General features: G+C 41.2%; 1 protein-coding gene across 5 annotated transcripts in view; it reads left to right on the plus strand.

The window, feature by feature from the left end:
- Positions 1 to 16,052, plus strand: part of NDRG1 (N-myc downstream regulated 1) — an 82,577-nt gene extending 66,525 nt beyond the window's left edge. For all 5 annotated transcript variants that reach the window (XM_053395266.1, XM_053395270.1, XM_053395267.1 and 2 more), the window contains exons 5-16: positions 233 to 353; positions 2,076 to 2,138; positions 3,991 to 4,051; positions 4,608 to 4,694; positions 5,319 to 5,375; positions 5,957 to 6,060; positions 6,732 to 6,788; positions 8,063 to 8,114; positions 9,313 to 9,360; positions 12,321 to 12,356; positions 12,911 to 12,962; positions 14,353 to 16,052. In XM_053395266.1, coding sequence (XP_053251241.1) covers positions 233 to 353; positions 2,076 to 2,138; positions 3,991 to 4,051; positions 4,608 to 4,694; positions 5,319 to 5,375; positions 5,957 to 6,060; positions 6,732 to 6,788; positions 8,063 to 8,114; positions 9,313 to 9,360; positions 12,321 to 12,356; positions 12,911 to 12,962; positions 14,353 to 14,618 — 1,004 coding nt within the window. In that variant the 3' untranslated portion in view covers positions 14,619 to 16,052. The remainder of the gene's footprint in view (positions 1 to 232; positions 354 to 2,075; positions 2,139 to 3,990; positions 4,052 to 4,607; positions 4,695 to 5,318; positions 5,376 to 5,956; positions 6,061 to 6,731; positions 6,789 to 8,062; positions 8,115 to 9,312; positions 9,361 to 12,320; positions 12,357 to 12,910; positions 12,963 to 14,352) is intronic.

Here is a 16,052-nt window from a genome sequence, read left to right on the forward strand (position 1 = left end):
TGGCCCATGGGTAACATTGATTTGAAAGGCCTCTTTTTTACTTGGTGCCTATCAAGCAAACTTACTTTTTCCTCTCTCTTTTTAAAAAAGAATAACTTGTCTGAGTGAACTCCTTGTTTTGAGATTTGGGGGATGGAGGTCTCAATTTGCAAGGTGTCAAGGACTGACAACTGCTGTTCTCTCATTGATGTTTCTACCTTCTCTTCTTGCTCTCTGCCCTTCTTCCTTAAAGACAAAACTTGCTTCAACCCCCTCTTCAATTTTGAAGACATGCAAGAAATCACACAACATTTTGCAGTCTGCCACGTGGATGCACCTGGACAGCAAGATGGGGCAGCCTCTTTTCCACCTGGGTAAGTTCTGCAAACTTACTGCACAGTAATATGAAATCCAGTTTAAAAGAGAAAAGGAAACAAAATTCAATCTTCTGTTAAAAGCCCACTAAATGAAACCCTCTTTAACACAGTAGAAAATAATAATAATGGGGTTGGCCCTGGCTGGACATTTCCAGAGAAGGGAATTTCATCACTGGGGCTTCACTACAGAGATGGCTTTGTCTCCAGTAGCCACATGCCTAAACTCTGAATATGGGAGGTACCCTGAGCAGACCTTGGAGGATGATTTTAAAGAGCAGACAGATTTCATAAATCATTCTTAGGGATAAACTTTAGGTGACATGAATACTTCATTGAATATTGACAGCATGAACACATGAGACTGTAGGTATGTTTGGAGGGTGAGTGGGGGAAGGGCACAGAGGAATTAAAAACTGTTGGTAGTGGAGATACATCTTTGTCCAAAATTGCTCCTTATGGTGCCGAAAGTATATGGTCTTGCATCCCTTCTTGTTGCAAATGCCAGCCTTTTCTTTCTTTTCTTCCTGGAGTAACATGCTTCATGGTGAGAGTTGCCATATGAATAATTTGGGAGTTTTGAACCAGTCCAGAATAACAGGCTTTTCAGGGCTGCTTCACATATTAAGTGGTAGCAAGCAAACATATTCCATCCCAGCTCCCTGCCACCGGTGAAATGTATCTGCCTAGAAACATAACTTGCTGTGTGCATGCTGCAGTTTTATGAATGAATAATGTTCTGTCCACAAAGTTCTTGCATGTGTGCGTCCCATCTGCTGTACTTGTAATGTCACAATGGCAATTATCTATTGTCAAGGTTAAGCCTAGCTATTCTAGAATGAGGGAATGGACTATTGTTGTAGAGTCAACATCAGTTCCAAAACATGGAAATAATACTAATATTAATGAAGTGACCTGGCACACAGTATGTATGAATTGAGCTAGTTAAACCTGACATTTTGCTTCTGAAGAACATTTGCATAGCTGTCAACTTACAGATTTGAAAATAAGGGACCAGCAGCCTTGAAAATAAGGAATCAGCAGCCAAAATAAGGGATCTGCAGCCTCACCTGTTCCAGGCACTCCAGTCTTCCTGTCCTCCTGCAGTCTGGTCAAACTCATGCTGGTAGCTTCGAAAACACTGTCCAACCAACTTTGTAACCAGAGGTTCAACTGAATAGAATCTGAATCACATGCACCACAAGGCCTATGCAGCCTCAACTTAAGATGGCTCCCCGGCCTGGCTTTGTACTGCAAAGTTTGCAGCAGCACGTGCAACAAAATGGCATCCAGAATTCAAAAACCCCTCAGCTTGCATTAACTAGCCACACACAAGGCATGTAAACTCCACCCCCCAGTCATTCTTAGACTTCTTATTGGGTGAGCAACACAGCCAAGCAACACAGTTGGAGCCTCCCTCCTCCCTGGCCGGCAGGGAGGGAGGGAGAGGAGCTGCTTCCTTTGAAATTTAAGGGACATCCATCAATAAGGGACAGCAGCGGGACATGGCGCTGGAATAAGGGACTGTCCCTTCAAATAAGGGACACTTGACAGCTATGCATTTGTCTTGCAGATTATAGCCCCAGTGGAGGTAAACTGGTATAGTTTGTTCTCTAGCACCAAACTTTTGTTGAATGAGTTCCGGTGCTTTGTTCGTACATTGCCTTTTTAGAAGGCAACTGAACCTTGACTAAATTGTGTCTTCAATCATCACTGTTGCAGATACATGTACCCTTCAATGGATCAACTGGCTGAAATGCTTCCTGGAATTCTGAAACAGTTTGGGTAAGTAGCATCACTCAGGGTTTTCAGTGCAGATTGAAAAAAGTAACTTTCCCATTGCATGACAGTATTCCATGGCTGCCTGAGTTTCCCACTTAGTGGACTCTGTCATGCTTATTTCTACCTTGCTGAGTTCTGTAGGGCTTATTTGAAGTGTAGTGGCTCTGGAATCCATTGTATGTCGAATCTTTCTGTAGTCTGGCTGTACAGGGAACCCACATCACTGTGGTTACAGCAGGAGCGCCAACTTGGCCCCATGACCGTGGATGCCAGGGTCTGTGGGTGCCATGCAACGTGCAAGGCCCTGGCACTGAAATTTGTGGGTGCCCAGCCCCTTCAAGGGGAATTTTGTGGGTGCTTGGGCACCTATGGCCCCACCTATGGGCTACAGAAGTTATTAGCAATGGAGAAAATGTGATTGTCTAAATAAAGATGGTGATCGGCTTGTAGTAAATAAGAGTTCACTTTGCTTATCTACTGTTTTTCCCCCCACTGACATTGTTTGGCACACTGCCATTGTGAAATGTTTTGCTTCTCCTTTACTCTTGGATTCTATCTGGTCTAGTCAAGAGACACTACAGATTCTGATGATTGCCTTGTGAACATTTTTAGTAATTTAGTAGTTAAATTGAATTATGCATTGCTGGAAACTGGTACTTGGTTTTGGCATAGCTTATTATCACTTAAATATTGAAAAACAAATGGTCATTGAGTGCCTCATGTCTCTATGGTTAGTTACCAAGACAAATGCTAAGCAAACCAAATACAACTTTCCATACTGCTAATTGCCCTCATGTGAAACTGGCTATGCCCTGTAGGGCAGAATTGTGAAGCACAGGCAATGGATTAACCTAATCTGAATTACTTATGCTAACACATGTAGCCAACTTCTTTCCAACCCTGTGTATATTTAGTGGTGTGCACCATGCCTATTTGGGTGCATGGCATAAGGGTTATACAGTATTGAATTTGTATCCTGATAAGAGACAAGTTCTTTAGTCCCAGAGATGGAGAGATGGACTGTTCTGGGCAGGGTTGAACTCTCCCAGAATGAGCTTGTCTGTAGCTTGGTGGATACTCTTGCACCCAACTTTGCTGCTGGAGGGTCAGTATGCTAGAAGTGCCTTTTCTGAGTTACGGCTGGTTTGCCAGCTACAGCCCCTTTTGCACAGAGATGACTTGGTCACTGCACTCTTGTGCTCTGGTAGCTTCCACATTGGATTATTACTTGGAAATGTCAAGTGCAGCAGCAATTCATTGACCTGGGTTCCATTTAGAACTTGAGCAACCTCTGTTTTAACCCAGCTGCACTGGTTGCTGAGCCAGTTCAAGGTTCTCACATAGGCCCCACCTCCTTCCCTGTGGGTCACCTTAGAAGTTCAGGGGGTGGCAGCTCAGGAGAGCACATTGTTTGGCAGCCCCTAAACTCTGGAATTACCTCCCTAAAGGGCACCTTCATTATGTAGTTTATGTTGGATGTTGAAGACGCAACTCTTCTTGGGACCATTGATACACAATATGTATTAGGAGCCACCTTATTTTCCTGACTGTGTAATCTGTTTTATCTGGTTTTAATATTGTGTATTCAGTTGTTGAAACCCGACCTGGGACCTCATGGCAAACTCTGAGTAAGAATAGTAATTAGTAACAGTAATACTGTGGCTGATACACTGCATGAGGACAGGCCAGTGCTGCCTTGTTTTAACATGTCTGAACAGACATGGAGCTGGTATTCAGTGTAGCTTAATGTAAAATAGGTATGTTTGGAAATTGGGGGGGGGGGGTGTTGCTGTTAGAAATCAGACCTTTTTTAAAAAGCACCCTTTAAAACATTATTGATAATTTCTTTATGTAGGTTGAAAAGTGTGATTGGAATGGGAACTGGAGCTGGTGCCTACATCTTAACCAGATTTGCTGTAAGTTGTTTGCTTGTTTCTATGGTGGGTAGGGGTTTAAAATCTCGATGCTATTGCCTGCCAATTACCAGAGTCTATACTTTCAGTGGTTTTACAGCTTCTGTCATGCTGAATGAAAACTGGCTAGTCCATGGCTTGTTTTAAAAATCAAAGTCCATAACTTCCTTGCATTTTTTGGTATATTAACATTTGGGTAACAAAAGCACAGGGAACAAATTTATCCAAACCACAAGCTAAACTACTGTTTAAATTTTGCACATGGCCCCACTGAAAATTTTGCTCTGATTCCTGCTAGTCCAGGATTAATTGGCAGATGATCTGCCTTAGTTTGCCCTAGATATTTACATTAAATTTAGTTCTCTCCACTTGAACACAGTGACTGAAAACAGATAGGTTAAGGTACCTTTACAAAGAGAAATTTCACCTTTCACAGGCCTTCAAATTGAAGAGGGCTCTGTGTTTTCCCCCAAATTGATTTCCTAAAAGCAAAATCTTCCCTGTTTGCTTCTACTTTAGTGCATCTGCATGTTTGTTCACATGACTCTTCATTTTGCAGCTTAATCATCCTGATATGGTGGAAGGACTTGTTCTTATTAATGTCAACCCATGTGCTGAAGGATGGATGGACTGGGCAGCAACTAAGGTAAGATACTGCATCTTTTAAATTTAATTTTAAAACATGTTAATTCTTTTTCATAAAATACCAAATGCTTGTCATTGGAAAGATTTTGCACCGGCACTCAAGCATACCCCTGAGACCTATACGAATTTGTAATCTCCCCTTCATTGACTGATTGGAAAAATCCATGTTGATAGGCATCCTTTTTGAAGTCGCTTTGATACAACTGTACATTAGTTCCAGATTGGCTTTGAAACACAAGTGCATTGCATGATGGAGTTAAATTTACTTTGAACACCACGATTTTTATACATTGAATTGCATCAGCAAATGGTTAAACTGGTGCAATTTCTGTTGTGGTAGATTCTGAGCAAATCATTATGATCTTAAAGTTGATTGATCCTACAATCTCATGGCAATATGGGAGCCATAGTGACACACAAAACACATACCCTTAATAGGTCTAATGAATGAATGGTTAACACAGTACTCGAAGTAATTTCTCTAGCATGGCATGAATTGGATATGTAATTTGACTATGACTTGTTTCTGTGTGTGATGAGGTTGACTGTCAACCACTGGAGTATGAAAGACCGCTGTGCAAGACAGTGTGAACTGTCCTAATGCATATTTTTCTGAATTCTGTAGATTTCTGGATGGGCTCATGCACTGCCAGATATGGTCATCTCACATCTTTTTAGCAAGGTAAGTGTGTATTATAACATTCAGATTTTGAAGACTCCTCCTGTTGCCTAGTAACTGACATGCAGCAGTATCTTTGCAGTGTTTTGAATTCTGATACTTAAGGACATGGGCAGGTATATCTGTTTACATTTTAGTAGGCTTTATTATGCTAATCCCTTGGACAGAATTCCTCGCCCCTCACTTCATGAAGACTTCTGCTTTTAAATGGTGACAGGCTTTAGCTTGTGCACTTTGCTCCTTGTGGGTTCTGATGTTGAAATTTAAGAGCGCTACATTAAACCTGGAAGATTTAGACACCAGGCAGTTTGTGTAACTGAAATGTGGCAATACTGGCAGGAGTTCAACTGCTATTTTAGTGTTACTGTTCTAAAACGTCTATTGAAAAATAGCCCACTGTAGCATGTTGCTGTTTATCTTTCGGAGACAGGGCTCCATGTTGCATACTTTACTGTCAAGTATTTTACTGTCTGGAGGGGATGGGGATTACGGATGTATAGGGAGCACTTGGAAAAGAACATTTAGCTGTTATAAAAAGCCGGTATTGATCTACCAAATATAATGAGAGCTTTTTTTGAATTTAGGAAGAGATTCACAACCATCAGGATTTGATGCATACTTACCGCCAGCACATCATCAATGATATGAATCAAAACAATCTGCATCTCTTTGTCAACTCATACAACAGGTAATCCTTTATTGGGGATCATCTGGATTACTTGGGATAACAAGCTGCACCCATTTGAGTCCAAACAGCCACAGAATGCCTTGAAGTCTTCCAGAATCCGCAATGAAGAACCTTGGGCCCTCCAGATTTTGTTAAAGGGGCCATAGCTCAGTAGTAGAGCATATGCTTTGCATGGCAAAGGTTCCAGATTCAATCCCACCATCTCCAGGTTAGGCTGGGAGAGACCCCTTTCTGAAACTCTGGAGAGCCACTGACAGTCAGTGTAGACAATGCTGAGCTAAATGGACCAATGGTCTGATTGTGTATAAGGCAGCTTCCTATGTCCCTGGATCAGTGGCATGCTAACAGGGTCAGCAATGTCTGGAGGGCCAAAGATCTCTCTTGAAGACCGCTGCTAGCACAATCTTCGTTCTAAACATGAGCTTTGTCAAGATGGACTTGCCGTGGTGGTATCCGACATATTTAGGTCTTTTCGAAGAACTGAAAGCTGAAATAGAGCCCAACTCTGACAAGCATCCATGGACCACATGCCTTAGGGACTCCATGTGGCCCTCAAATTGCATGTTATCAACTCTGAGTTATGGCTTCTCCGTGCCTTTTTATAGGAACAGTGCTTAGAAGTTAAATGGAAGCCTTCTGCTTACTTGTCCTCCTGTTCATTTTTTTTTCAGCCGAAGAGATCTAGACATTGAGCGGCCTATACCTGGAACAACTGTTGTAACTCTACAGTAAGGATTTTTCATATTCAATTTTAATTCTGTTGTAGTCATCTGGTTGTGGCTAATTTCTGAAACAAATCTATAGATAAAACTGGTATGTCAAACTGATTGTATAATTCTCATGGTTGCCATTTTTTTGCCACTAAATTGATAGCAAGAATTTCAGTGGCAGAATCAAGAGGCACAGTGCCCTAGACATACCAGCTATAATTGTAGTATCATCTTCAAAGGGCTCTTTATGACTGTGTCTTGTCCTCCTTTTCATACCCAATCAAGCTCCTCCTTCCCCAGCTATTTCTTCTATACCTTTTCAAGTATTAATTTGAACAAATATAAGGAAGGGAATACTTTGCACTTTAATCTCATTTATGAAGAACGTGCCATGGGCATGTCTTAATCTCCTACCTTGTTGATGTCTCAACAAACCGAAGCTTACAGGACTTAACCGCTTAGAGATGTATGTGGTTTATTCCTGGGCTGTCCCAATTACTGAGGTACACAGCAGTGAGCTGTGACACGAGAAACAAGTGTCATGGTATGGCAAATTGTGCAAAACATTATCATGAAAGCTTAGCTGTAAATGGGTAAGAAACTAAACATTTGCTTAAGGCTTGAGAAGCAAAATAGAATCTTAACTACTGTGATTTAGTGACAGCTACCATTAAGGGTAACATCAGATGCCCACAAGCCACCTTGTTGGAATGTAGACCAGGCATAGGCAAACTCGGCCCTCCAGATGTTCTGGGACTACAACTCCCATCATCCCTAGCTAACAGGACCAGTGGTCAGGGATGATGGGAGTCGTAGTCCCAAAACATCTGGAGGGCCGAGTTTGACAATGCCTGGTGTAGACAGTTTCATCATGGCTGCCTTACTGTTTTCTGCTTTGATACACATCTCGCTAAGGGATGCTTGTCTAGTTATTTTTCACCCTTCTCATAGTTCCATGTCCTCTCTTCCTGCTCATTGTTACTTTGGGGCTGAGGTTTGTTTGTTTGGGTTATGTATTTTTGCTATTGCGAAGTAATTTGGTACTGCGAGAAATTGAGTCCAGAGTGTTGGGGATTATTTGTTTGAGCTATATGCTGGCTCCAGCTTCAAATAGTTCTGTGCATTCCTCTTAGTGACAGTTAACTCACCAACAAATATCTTGAGATTCTGTGGTTTATACAGAAGCTGCCTGATTCTTCAGTAATTTGTTACAAAAACTTTTGTTTTAGAAATCTTGTATATTGAGAGTGAATTATATAGCAATGACTGCAATTTCAGTTATTTCCTTTCAGGTGCCCTTCACTGTTGGTGGTTGGAGATAGCTCTCCTGCAGTTGATGCTGTGGTACGTACAGATTAGCTTTAGAAGTGTGTCACAATAATCCACTGCTGGGAATCCATTACATTGATCGCACTGTAATACAGTGGTACCTCGGGTTACATACGCTTCAGGTTACAGGCTTCGCTAACCCAGAAATAGTACCTGTTAGGATATTTCCGTTCCACCTTAAAAGGGAGCAGGCTGTGAGTCACAGAGTCTGCGTATTTCCTGTTGCACAGGATGTTTCTGTTGTGTCAGTTGCTTTCGTATCCTTCTTGTTGCCTGAGCATACCGATGCAGGCGGTCATGTTTTTCTTTGTTCTGACCAACACTGAATAAACTGTAAATATGCTCTCCTGCTGTGCATCTCTCGCTGTGTGAATTCGCTGATAGAGTGTGCACCAGCCTAAGAATGTGGAATACTGTTTATGAGGCTTCGTGTCGCTAATTGCTGATACTGTGTGTCTACGGGAGATTGATGGATCGTCCGGCAGCCGGCTTGGGGCTCAGATGGACTTTATCTCCCTGGCAGTATCTCAACAGTACCTTGGGTTAAGAACTTTGCTTCAGGATGAGAACAGAAATCATGCAGCAGCAGTAGGAGGCCCCATTAGCTAAAGTAGTGTCTCAGGTTAAGAACAGTTTCAGGTTAAGAACGGAACTCCGGAACAAATTAAGTACGTAACCAGAGGTACCACTGTACCAATCAATTTTTTAATTATTGAATCTTTTATCTCTCCTAATGTTCAAAGTGATTTATAGTGCTGTTCTAAGCAAATCTGTAAGGTGGCCCATACTTCCAATTTGCAGATGGGACAATAAAGTCTGGAAAATGACAGCTTATCCAGGGTTCTTTTTCGCACGCACGCACGCATGCACGCATGCACACACACACACGGAAAGGGTTAAACCCCAAGCACCGTAGTCCCAATTGGTGTTGGTGTGTCCCTGCTCCTAATGTTTCTGGATTTAATACAACTACCAGTGATACAACAAGCACCACATGTAGCTTGGTCCTTAATTATATGGCTTGCAGGCTTAACCACATTGCGGAGGCTCCCTTCTATCTGCAGTATCACTGCTTGGAGTTTGCGGGATGCCTTTGAGGGTCTTTGCTTCCTGAGGCATTTTGAAGTCAGAGCCATAAGTGCTGTGTTGCAGACGTTTTTGCTGTTAAGCGTAAAAATAAAGCTCACTCTTCTCCCCTCCCTTTTCCAAACAGGTTGACTGCAATGCTAAACTTGACCCAACAAAGACCACACTCTTAAAGGTAATAAACATAAGCACTTTTCTCCAGAATCAGAGGAGTTCGTGTTTTCTAGAGTATTTAAACACAGTGACTGCTGCTTGTTGGCAAGTGTCTTGCTTAGACAGGGAATGTTGTAGATAACAGCTGTAAAAAAATCACTGTAGGGGAGAAAGTTGCAGTGGCATTAAGGCCCCACTCCTTTGCTCTACTATAGACAGAATGGCTGGCCTATATTTTTGTACATGCATTAGGACTGTAAGCATTGTTAGACAGCAAAAGATGATAATGCTACCAGTACTACATCCAGAAACTCATTCCATAATGGATTTTAATCCTGCCAGTAGTTAGTTTCAGAAGGTCACATAACGAACTCCAGCAGTTCATCTCCTCCCATTGTTGCCCCCTGGCTGGTGAGAAGATATATCTATACCATGCCAAAGATGGTGAAAATAGCTTAAGTCCTTGGCCTTTGATGGAGTTTTTCCAGTGTTTGACAGTTTGGTCATTTGAATGTCCTGTATCGTACAGTAATGCTGTTGTGTAATTCAAACCATTTAATCAACAGCAGGGGTGGGGAGCCTATGGCCCTCCAGAAGTTGCTGGACTTGAAACTCCCATCAGTTGCAACCCGCGTGACCAATGGGTCAGGTGATGGGAGTTGTAGCTGAACATCTAAGAGATCAGATATTAGAGAACCCTGTTTTAAAGCCTTTCTGCTTCTAAAGACTGCCCAGTGTGAGAGCTGTCTATATCAATATTGTCAAATCAAAAAGTCTGAACTGAGAGATTGGTAATCCTGGCTGCCTCTTTCATCATATGCAAGATCATTAGTTTACCCGAAGCTACTGATTTTTATTTGCAAGCAAACCAGCTTTTACCTGCATTGGCATTTCCTTGTTGGACTTCTGGTGAGGAACTGAGAAATAGTGGTCTCCACTAGATGCTTCCATCCTCTTTTTATGAGAACGGATAAGTGTGCTGAATTTCAGTTACACATTGTAAATTTAATCTGTCTCCAGTTTATGTCTGCATTCTGGTTACTATTAGGGAAAGTAGCACGTGACACTGCCTTGTGTGAGGTAGTTTAGTTGCATGAGGTCATTTTGTGCTCACTGAGGAATTTGTTATTTAATGTGCATATCCTTCACTTTCAGCACACTCCCATCCCATGTTCCCATCCAGTCCAGAAATAAATAAAAACAACATGTACACTCTAAAACAGTCTGTTAAGCAGTAATGTGCAGAATCTGCTTCTGGACAAGGTGAATTACTTCCTCACCAGAAGCAAGGTAGCCTTGTGCATGATGAGCCCTGGCCTCTTGGTTTCTGTGGGATCGCACAGCTGAGTTGCAATGCCCTTGTTAGTAAAAGCTGAGCATCTCATTCTTGATGAAGAGCAAGTTTATTGGTCAACAACATTCAGGGGATGATCCCCTCCCTGAGGTTACAGATTAATGTTATGCTCCCAGAACAGCCAAGGGATTTAACATGCTTGTCACTAATCTACAAAAGGACACTGTGACATCTGTACCACAGTGAAACACTGTTATAATTGTAAAGGCCTTTTTTAAAAAAAGTCTGCCCGATTCTAATTTGGTATGTCTTTGCAAAAAGCCTAAACTCTTCCTGTGTGCAAGCTCTGGCATCTGCATTTCTCCTGCCCTTTCCATCGACATCTTGCACAAGCATTATCCCAAGAAGGCTATTGCATCATCCTCAAAACAGAAGCATGTTGCCCCCAAATGAAATCGGAAGTTGTGCTTTTCTTATGTGAAACTCCTTTTCACACATGCCAATACAAAAGTATGAGTCTTAGGCAGGGTGCATTTGTTTTAAATCAAATTGATCTAAATCACTAGTCAGTAAGACTTGATTTAAATCATTTTTTACAGAAAGGTTCAACCTTGCTGGCATTATCTTAATATTTACAACCAGAGGAAGGTTTCATTTTTGGAATAATAAATTTTCAGAGTAGTTTTTACAGTTACATCAAAAATGACTGATTTGGTTATACTATCAGCAATACATAGACAGATAATTATGAAATTATTGTTTATATTTGGATAACTTTTCTGCTGTGCTTTATTGGAAGGAGAAAAATAATCATTTCGTTAATAATAAACAATTTAACTAAAACAATAGCATTATAGCATATGTATCCATGTTTGTTAGCCAATGTGGTTAAACAATTCAAAAAAAACTTAGACTGAGTGTTAGCACACGTGAAAAACTTCAAACAAACCGTTATTTCCTGATGAATAGCCTTTGGACTATAATGTCACTTAAATAGAAAACTATCTTTAGAAAGATTTTGCCTCCTAAAGCATTTTATTTTAAAAATCCGCTTTAAATTTTTAAAAATCAATTTTTTAAAAAAACACATTGATTTTTATCCACCCTAGTCTTAGGTGCTACTGGGGGGTTGGAGGGAATTTGTGAGTAGATTGTAGATCTGGCATAACAAAATAGGATTCTTTAATAAGTAACTCCTCAAGACAAAAAGATCCGCATTTAGACATATATTTTAATCTCACTCTTAGGTGAAAGATATATAAATGTTCTAAGGCATTTAAGACATTGTATTTGTGGGGTTGGTGAAGTGGGAAGATCTCCCTCATTATATACTCCATTGTCAGCTCTATCAAAATCCCCAAGAGATTTTTGGAACAGATGCTGGCACCGCTACTGGGACAGAACCCTGAAGTGAAAATACATTGGCTATTATCTGACTGTGATCTGCTTGTCACATACAAAACAGCCCTATTTGCTAAAGCTGCTAAAAGTATTTGTGCTAGCTATATAAAAGACAATGCTGTAGACTTTAAAAGTGATAAATTAATTTGACTTATTGTAAATGGATGTATATCTCTGGATTTCTTTTAAAAGGTTTTAATTGACTTGCTGGATCTGTAACTGAATTTGTAATGGCTTTTAGTCAAACACAATAAATGATTGATTGATACTTTTATTAATTTTTGCAGATGGCTGACTGTGGTGGTCTTCCTCAGGTTTCTCAGGTAAGATTTTACTGAACAGAATGCATGCTGGGGTGGGGAAGTCCAGAATGTTTGAAGGTGTGGGGAACACAATGACAAGAGTGAAATCACACTCTGCTATGAATTAAAGCCTAGTATTACTGGTTTGGCCTTGAGTACTATAGCTTTGCAGTGATGGGTTTCTTAGAGACCCTGTTACAGAATGCCAAACTCTGTTTGCAACCCCTTTCTAAAATATACATCCTTTCTAAAATGCTTCCATGGTAGCCCTGCCCTCCATATGGTGGTCCCCACCCTCTCAATAAAAGATCACCATAGATATATTGCACTTCTCTCTACACACATAAAAACCTCCAGTCTTCTTGCTCAGTTATGTGTACCCACTAGCAGGAGTTTTAACAAGCACACACTTTTTAAAGAAAATTGGCTTCTGGCCTAGCAGTGATACCATGCCATAGTAGCATTTTCAAATTTCCATGGCTTACTGTAACTGGAAGATTGGAGTCCAAAACTGAAAACAGTTTGCCACTGGTAACTTGCAACTTTTTAAAAAATGTGGTATTTTCTTTTAACAGCCTGCAAAGCTCGCTGAAGCTTTCAAGTACTTCATACAGGGCATGGGATACAGTAAGTACACGTTTGTTTCGAAATAAATGTGCAGTGTCCTTTTAAGCTGCCATACTAAACAGATCTCTCTTGTTGGCGAAAGTTATGTTCTAGAATTGTTGGGTTTTTAAATGTACAAGTTTGGGTGCATCGGTATTGGACTCCCTTAAAGGGATATCAGCTTTGTCCCAAACTGGAGCAGCACATTAGCCATGTTCAGGTGTTTATGGTGAACATTACTGTATTTTAATATTTTGTTGGAAGCCGCCCAGAGTTGGGGAAGCCCAGCCAGATGGGCGGGGTATAAATAATAAATTATTATTATTATTATATACATTTGGGGAGATGGAATGTACACAAGCTGCACCACTCACACCCCTACAAGTGCCTGCTTGGCTTAGACCTTCCGATATCAAGCGGAAAGGTCTGAAGGGGAGTTCTAAGTACGTTGTGGTCAACACACTTTGAATCCGCCTCATGATTGTCCTATTCAGAACTCCCAGTCTTGCTTCTTGATTTTGATTTACTTTGTGAATTAGGTGAGACTGAGAGGCAGTGACTGGCTCCAGGTCACCCAGCAAGCTTCATGGCTGAGTTGTACTCAGTAGTCCAGCATCCCAACTACCACACCACACTGCCTCACATATGCATCACACACACACAAATACATCCCAGTGCCACTTTTGACCTCAGCACTGTGGTTTACTGTCCTTAGGCTTTCAAACCTCCCTTCTTAATCCACTTCCTGCTGCAATCCATTTTTGTTCCTAGGCACTTGGGCCAATTTCCCCTCAAATCTTCCTTCAGGTTCTTGTTCCTTGACTTGGCTGTGTGCTTTCCTTAAACTCTTTCATGCAAGCACATTTTCCTTCCCCGTTGTATCTTATTAATGGTCTATAAATATTCTGTACAGTGGTGCCTCGCAAGACGAAAATAATCCGTTCCGCGAGTCTCTTCGTCTAGCGGTTTTTTCGTCTTGCGAAGCAACCCTATTAGCGGCTTAGCGGATTAGCAGTTTAGCGGCTATTAAAGGCTTAGCGGCTTAGTGGCTAAAAGGCTATTAGCGGCTTAGAAAAAGGGGGGGGGTGGAGCAAAAAAAATCGCAAGACTCGCAAGACGTTTCCGTCTTGCGAAGCAAGCCCACAGGGAAAATCGTCTTGCGAAGCGCATCAAAAAACGGAAAACCCTTTCATCTAGCGGGTTTTTCGTCTTGCGAGGCATTCGTCTTGCGGGGCACCACTGTATCTTTCTCCCACCCCTTGGATTACATGCACTTCCATATCTAATTTTCTGTCTTGTGTGTTGCCTATTCCGGTCACTGATCTTCATAATTTGCATTAACCAATACAGGGGGACTTTTTTTTTTTTTAAAAAAGAAAATCTTCACCTGTCACTTGCATTTCCTTTGCAGTGCCTTCCGCAAGCATGACCAGACTGATGAGATCCCGCACAGCATCTGGTTCCAGTGTCTCCTCCCTCGAAGGGGGCAGGAGCAGGTCCCACACTGGCGAAGGAAACCGCAGCAGAGCCCACACTGGCGAGGGTGCCAGGACTAGGTCCCACACTGGCGATAACGTCCGGAGTCGTGCTCACACTGACACTCACATTGAGCTCACTCCCAACTCTGCAAACAACACTGAGCAGCCCAGCCCCAAGTCGATGGAAGTTTCTTGTTAAATGAAAGGGGCTTGAATTGGAAGTGAGACCTAACCACCACCTACTGTGTATCTTGATACTTAACCTAAAGTGTTTTCTGTAACACATGACTCTGTCCCCCACCTAGAGTTCAGCAGGGACCAATAAAGCAGACATCTCAAGTTTCTCTGTTCCCTTAACAGAGGTTGCTGCTATTCTGTTCTCCAACTAATTCTAGATTGCTTTAAAACTTGTCCAGTGGTGAAGCTAACAGCACTTGATCACCAAGATTGAAACCTAAGCTACCTAGGATCTTGTTCAGAAACAAAGCCTTTGAAGATGATCCATCTCTTGCCCCCCCTCCCTTTTTTACACTATTAAAAAAAAGCCCTTTCCCAATGTGATTTTAAATAATTTGCTTTGGGGGAAACAATGCATGACTGGAGACTTTTAGAAAAAGTCTGAAGGTCAGGTTGAAGGTGGATTTACTCAAATCTGTACATATTAATCGAATGCGATTTTGTGTCTGGCCTTGTGAGTAGTGTTCAAGGCCTGTTTTCCTACATGATTTTTATATATATATATATATATATATATATATATATATATATATATATATATATATATATATATATATAATTAAAATAGGGAATGTATTGCAATTTCAGGCAAACAAAATCTTAAGCCTTCATGCTATTTAGTGGCAGTCTTTCTCCTTTTAGAACTAAAACTGTTTGAGCAAGTAAAGGCCAAGGTTCAAATTATTGTCAAAAGCATACCTGCACTTGGTCTTATGTTTTGGACCTCAAATGGATGTTTGGAGATGGCAAAATCAATTGGCCTTGTGGCCACTTAGGGTAATGTGTGTGGTGGTTGGGGGACCAGCAGTAAATTGTCTTAGAAGGTGGAAGAGTTATGTAATGATTATAAAGTGCTCTATAGTCAGCTGCCAGGTTGGTCAGCCCCTTACCATTTCAGGATTAAGACCTAGTGCTGGATGAATACTTTCCACACTATTCATGAGCGAGAAGTGCATGACTGCAATGGAGATTTTGATGACTGTGAATGTAGAGGTGTATTGATTCTGCAGCCTGTCCTGATGTCTGCAGAGCTGTATTTTGGGGAGCAGTGGGCATCGCAACAGATTTCCAGCATAGAATGGTTGTTGTTTTTTGCAGATTATTTTTCACTGGCTTTCTATTTGCTACTTCACAATTTGTAATATTGCTCATGATTTTGGGGTATCAGGCATTTAAAACATCAAGCATCTCTACACCGGAATATCTTTGGTATTTCAAAGAGAACTAAGCTCTAGTGTTGGCAAATCACCTATTTTTAAAATGACAACTGCAGAGTTTCTTAGGTGGTTCACGGAGAGGAGGAACAGATGGTAATTGAGAGGTGAAACTTGTCTATTTCAGAAAAGTTTATTAATGAATTATTTGTATTTATTTCAAAAATAAATTTGTAACTTTG

This window comes from Podarcis raffonei, chromosome 7, assembly GCF_027172205.1.
Source record: "Podarcis raffonei isolate rPodRaf1 chromosome 7, rPodRaf1.pri, whole genome shotgun sequence".
Classification (NCBI taxonomy): domain Eukaryota; kingdom Metazoa; phylum Chordata; class Lepidosauria; order Squamata; family Lacertidae; genus Podarcis; species Podarcis raffonei.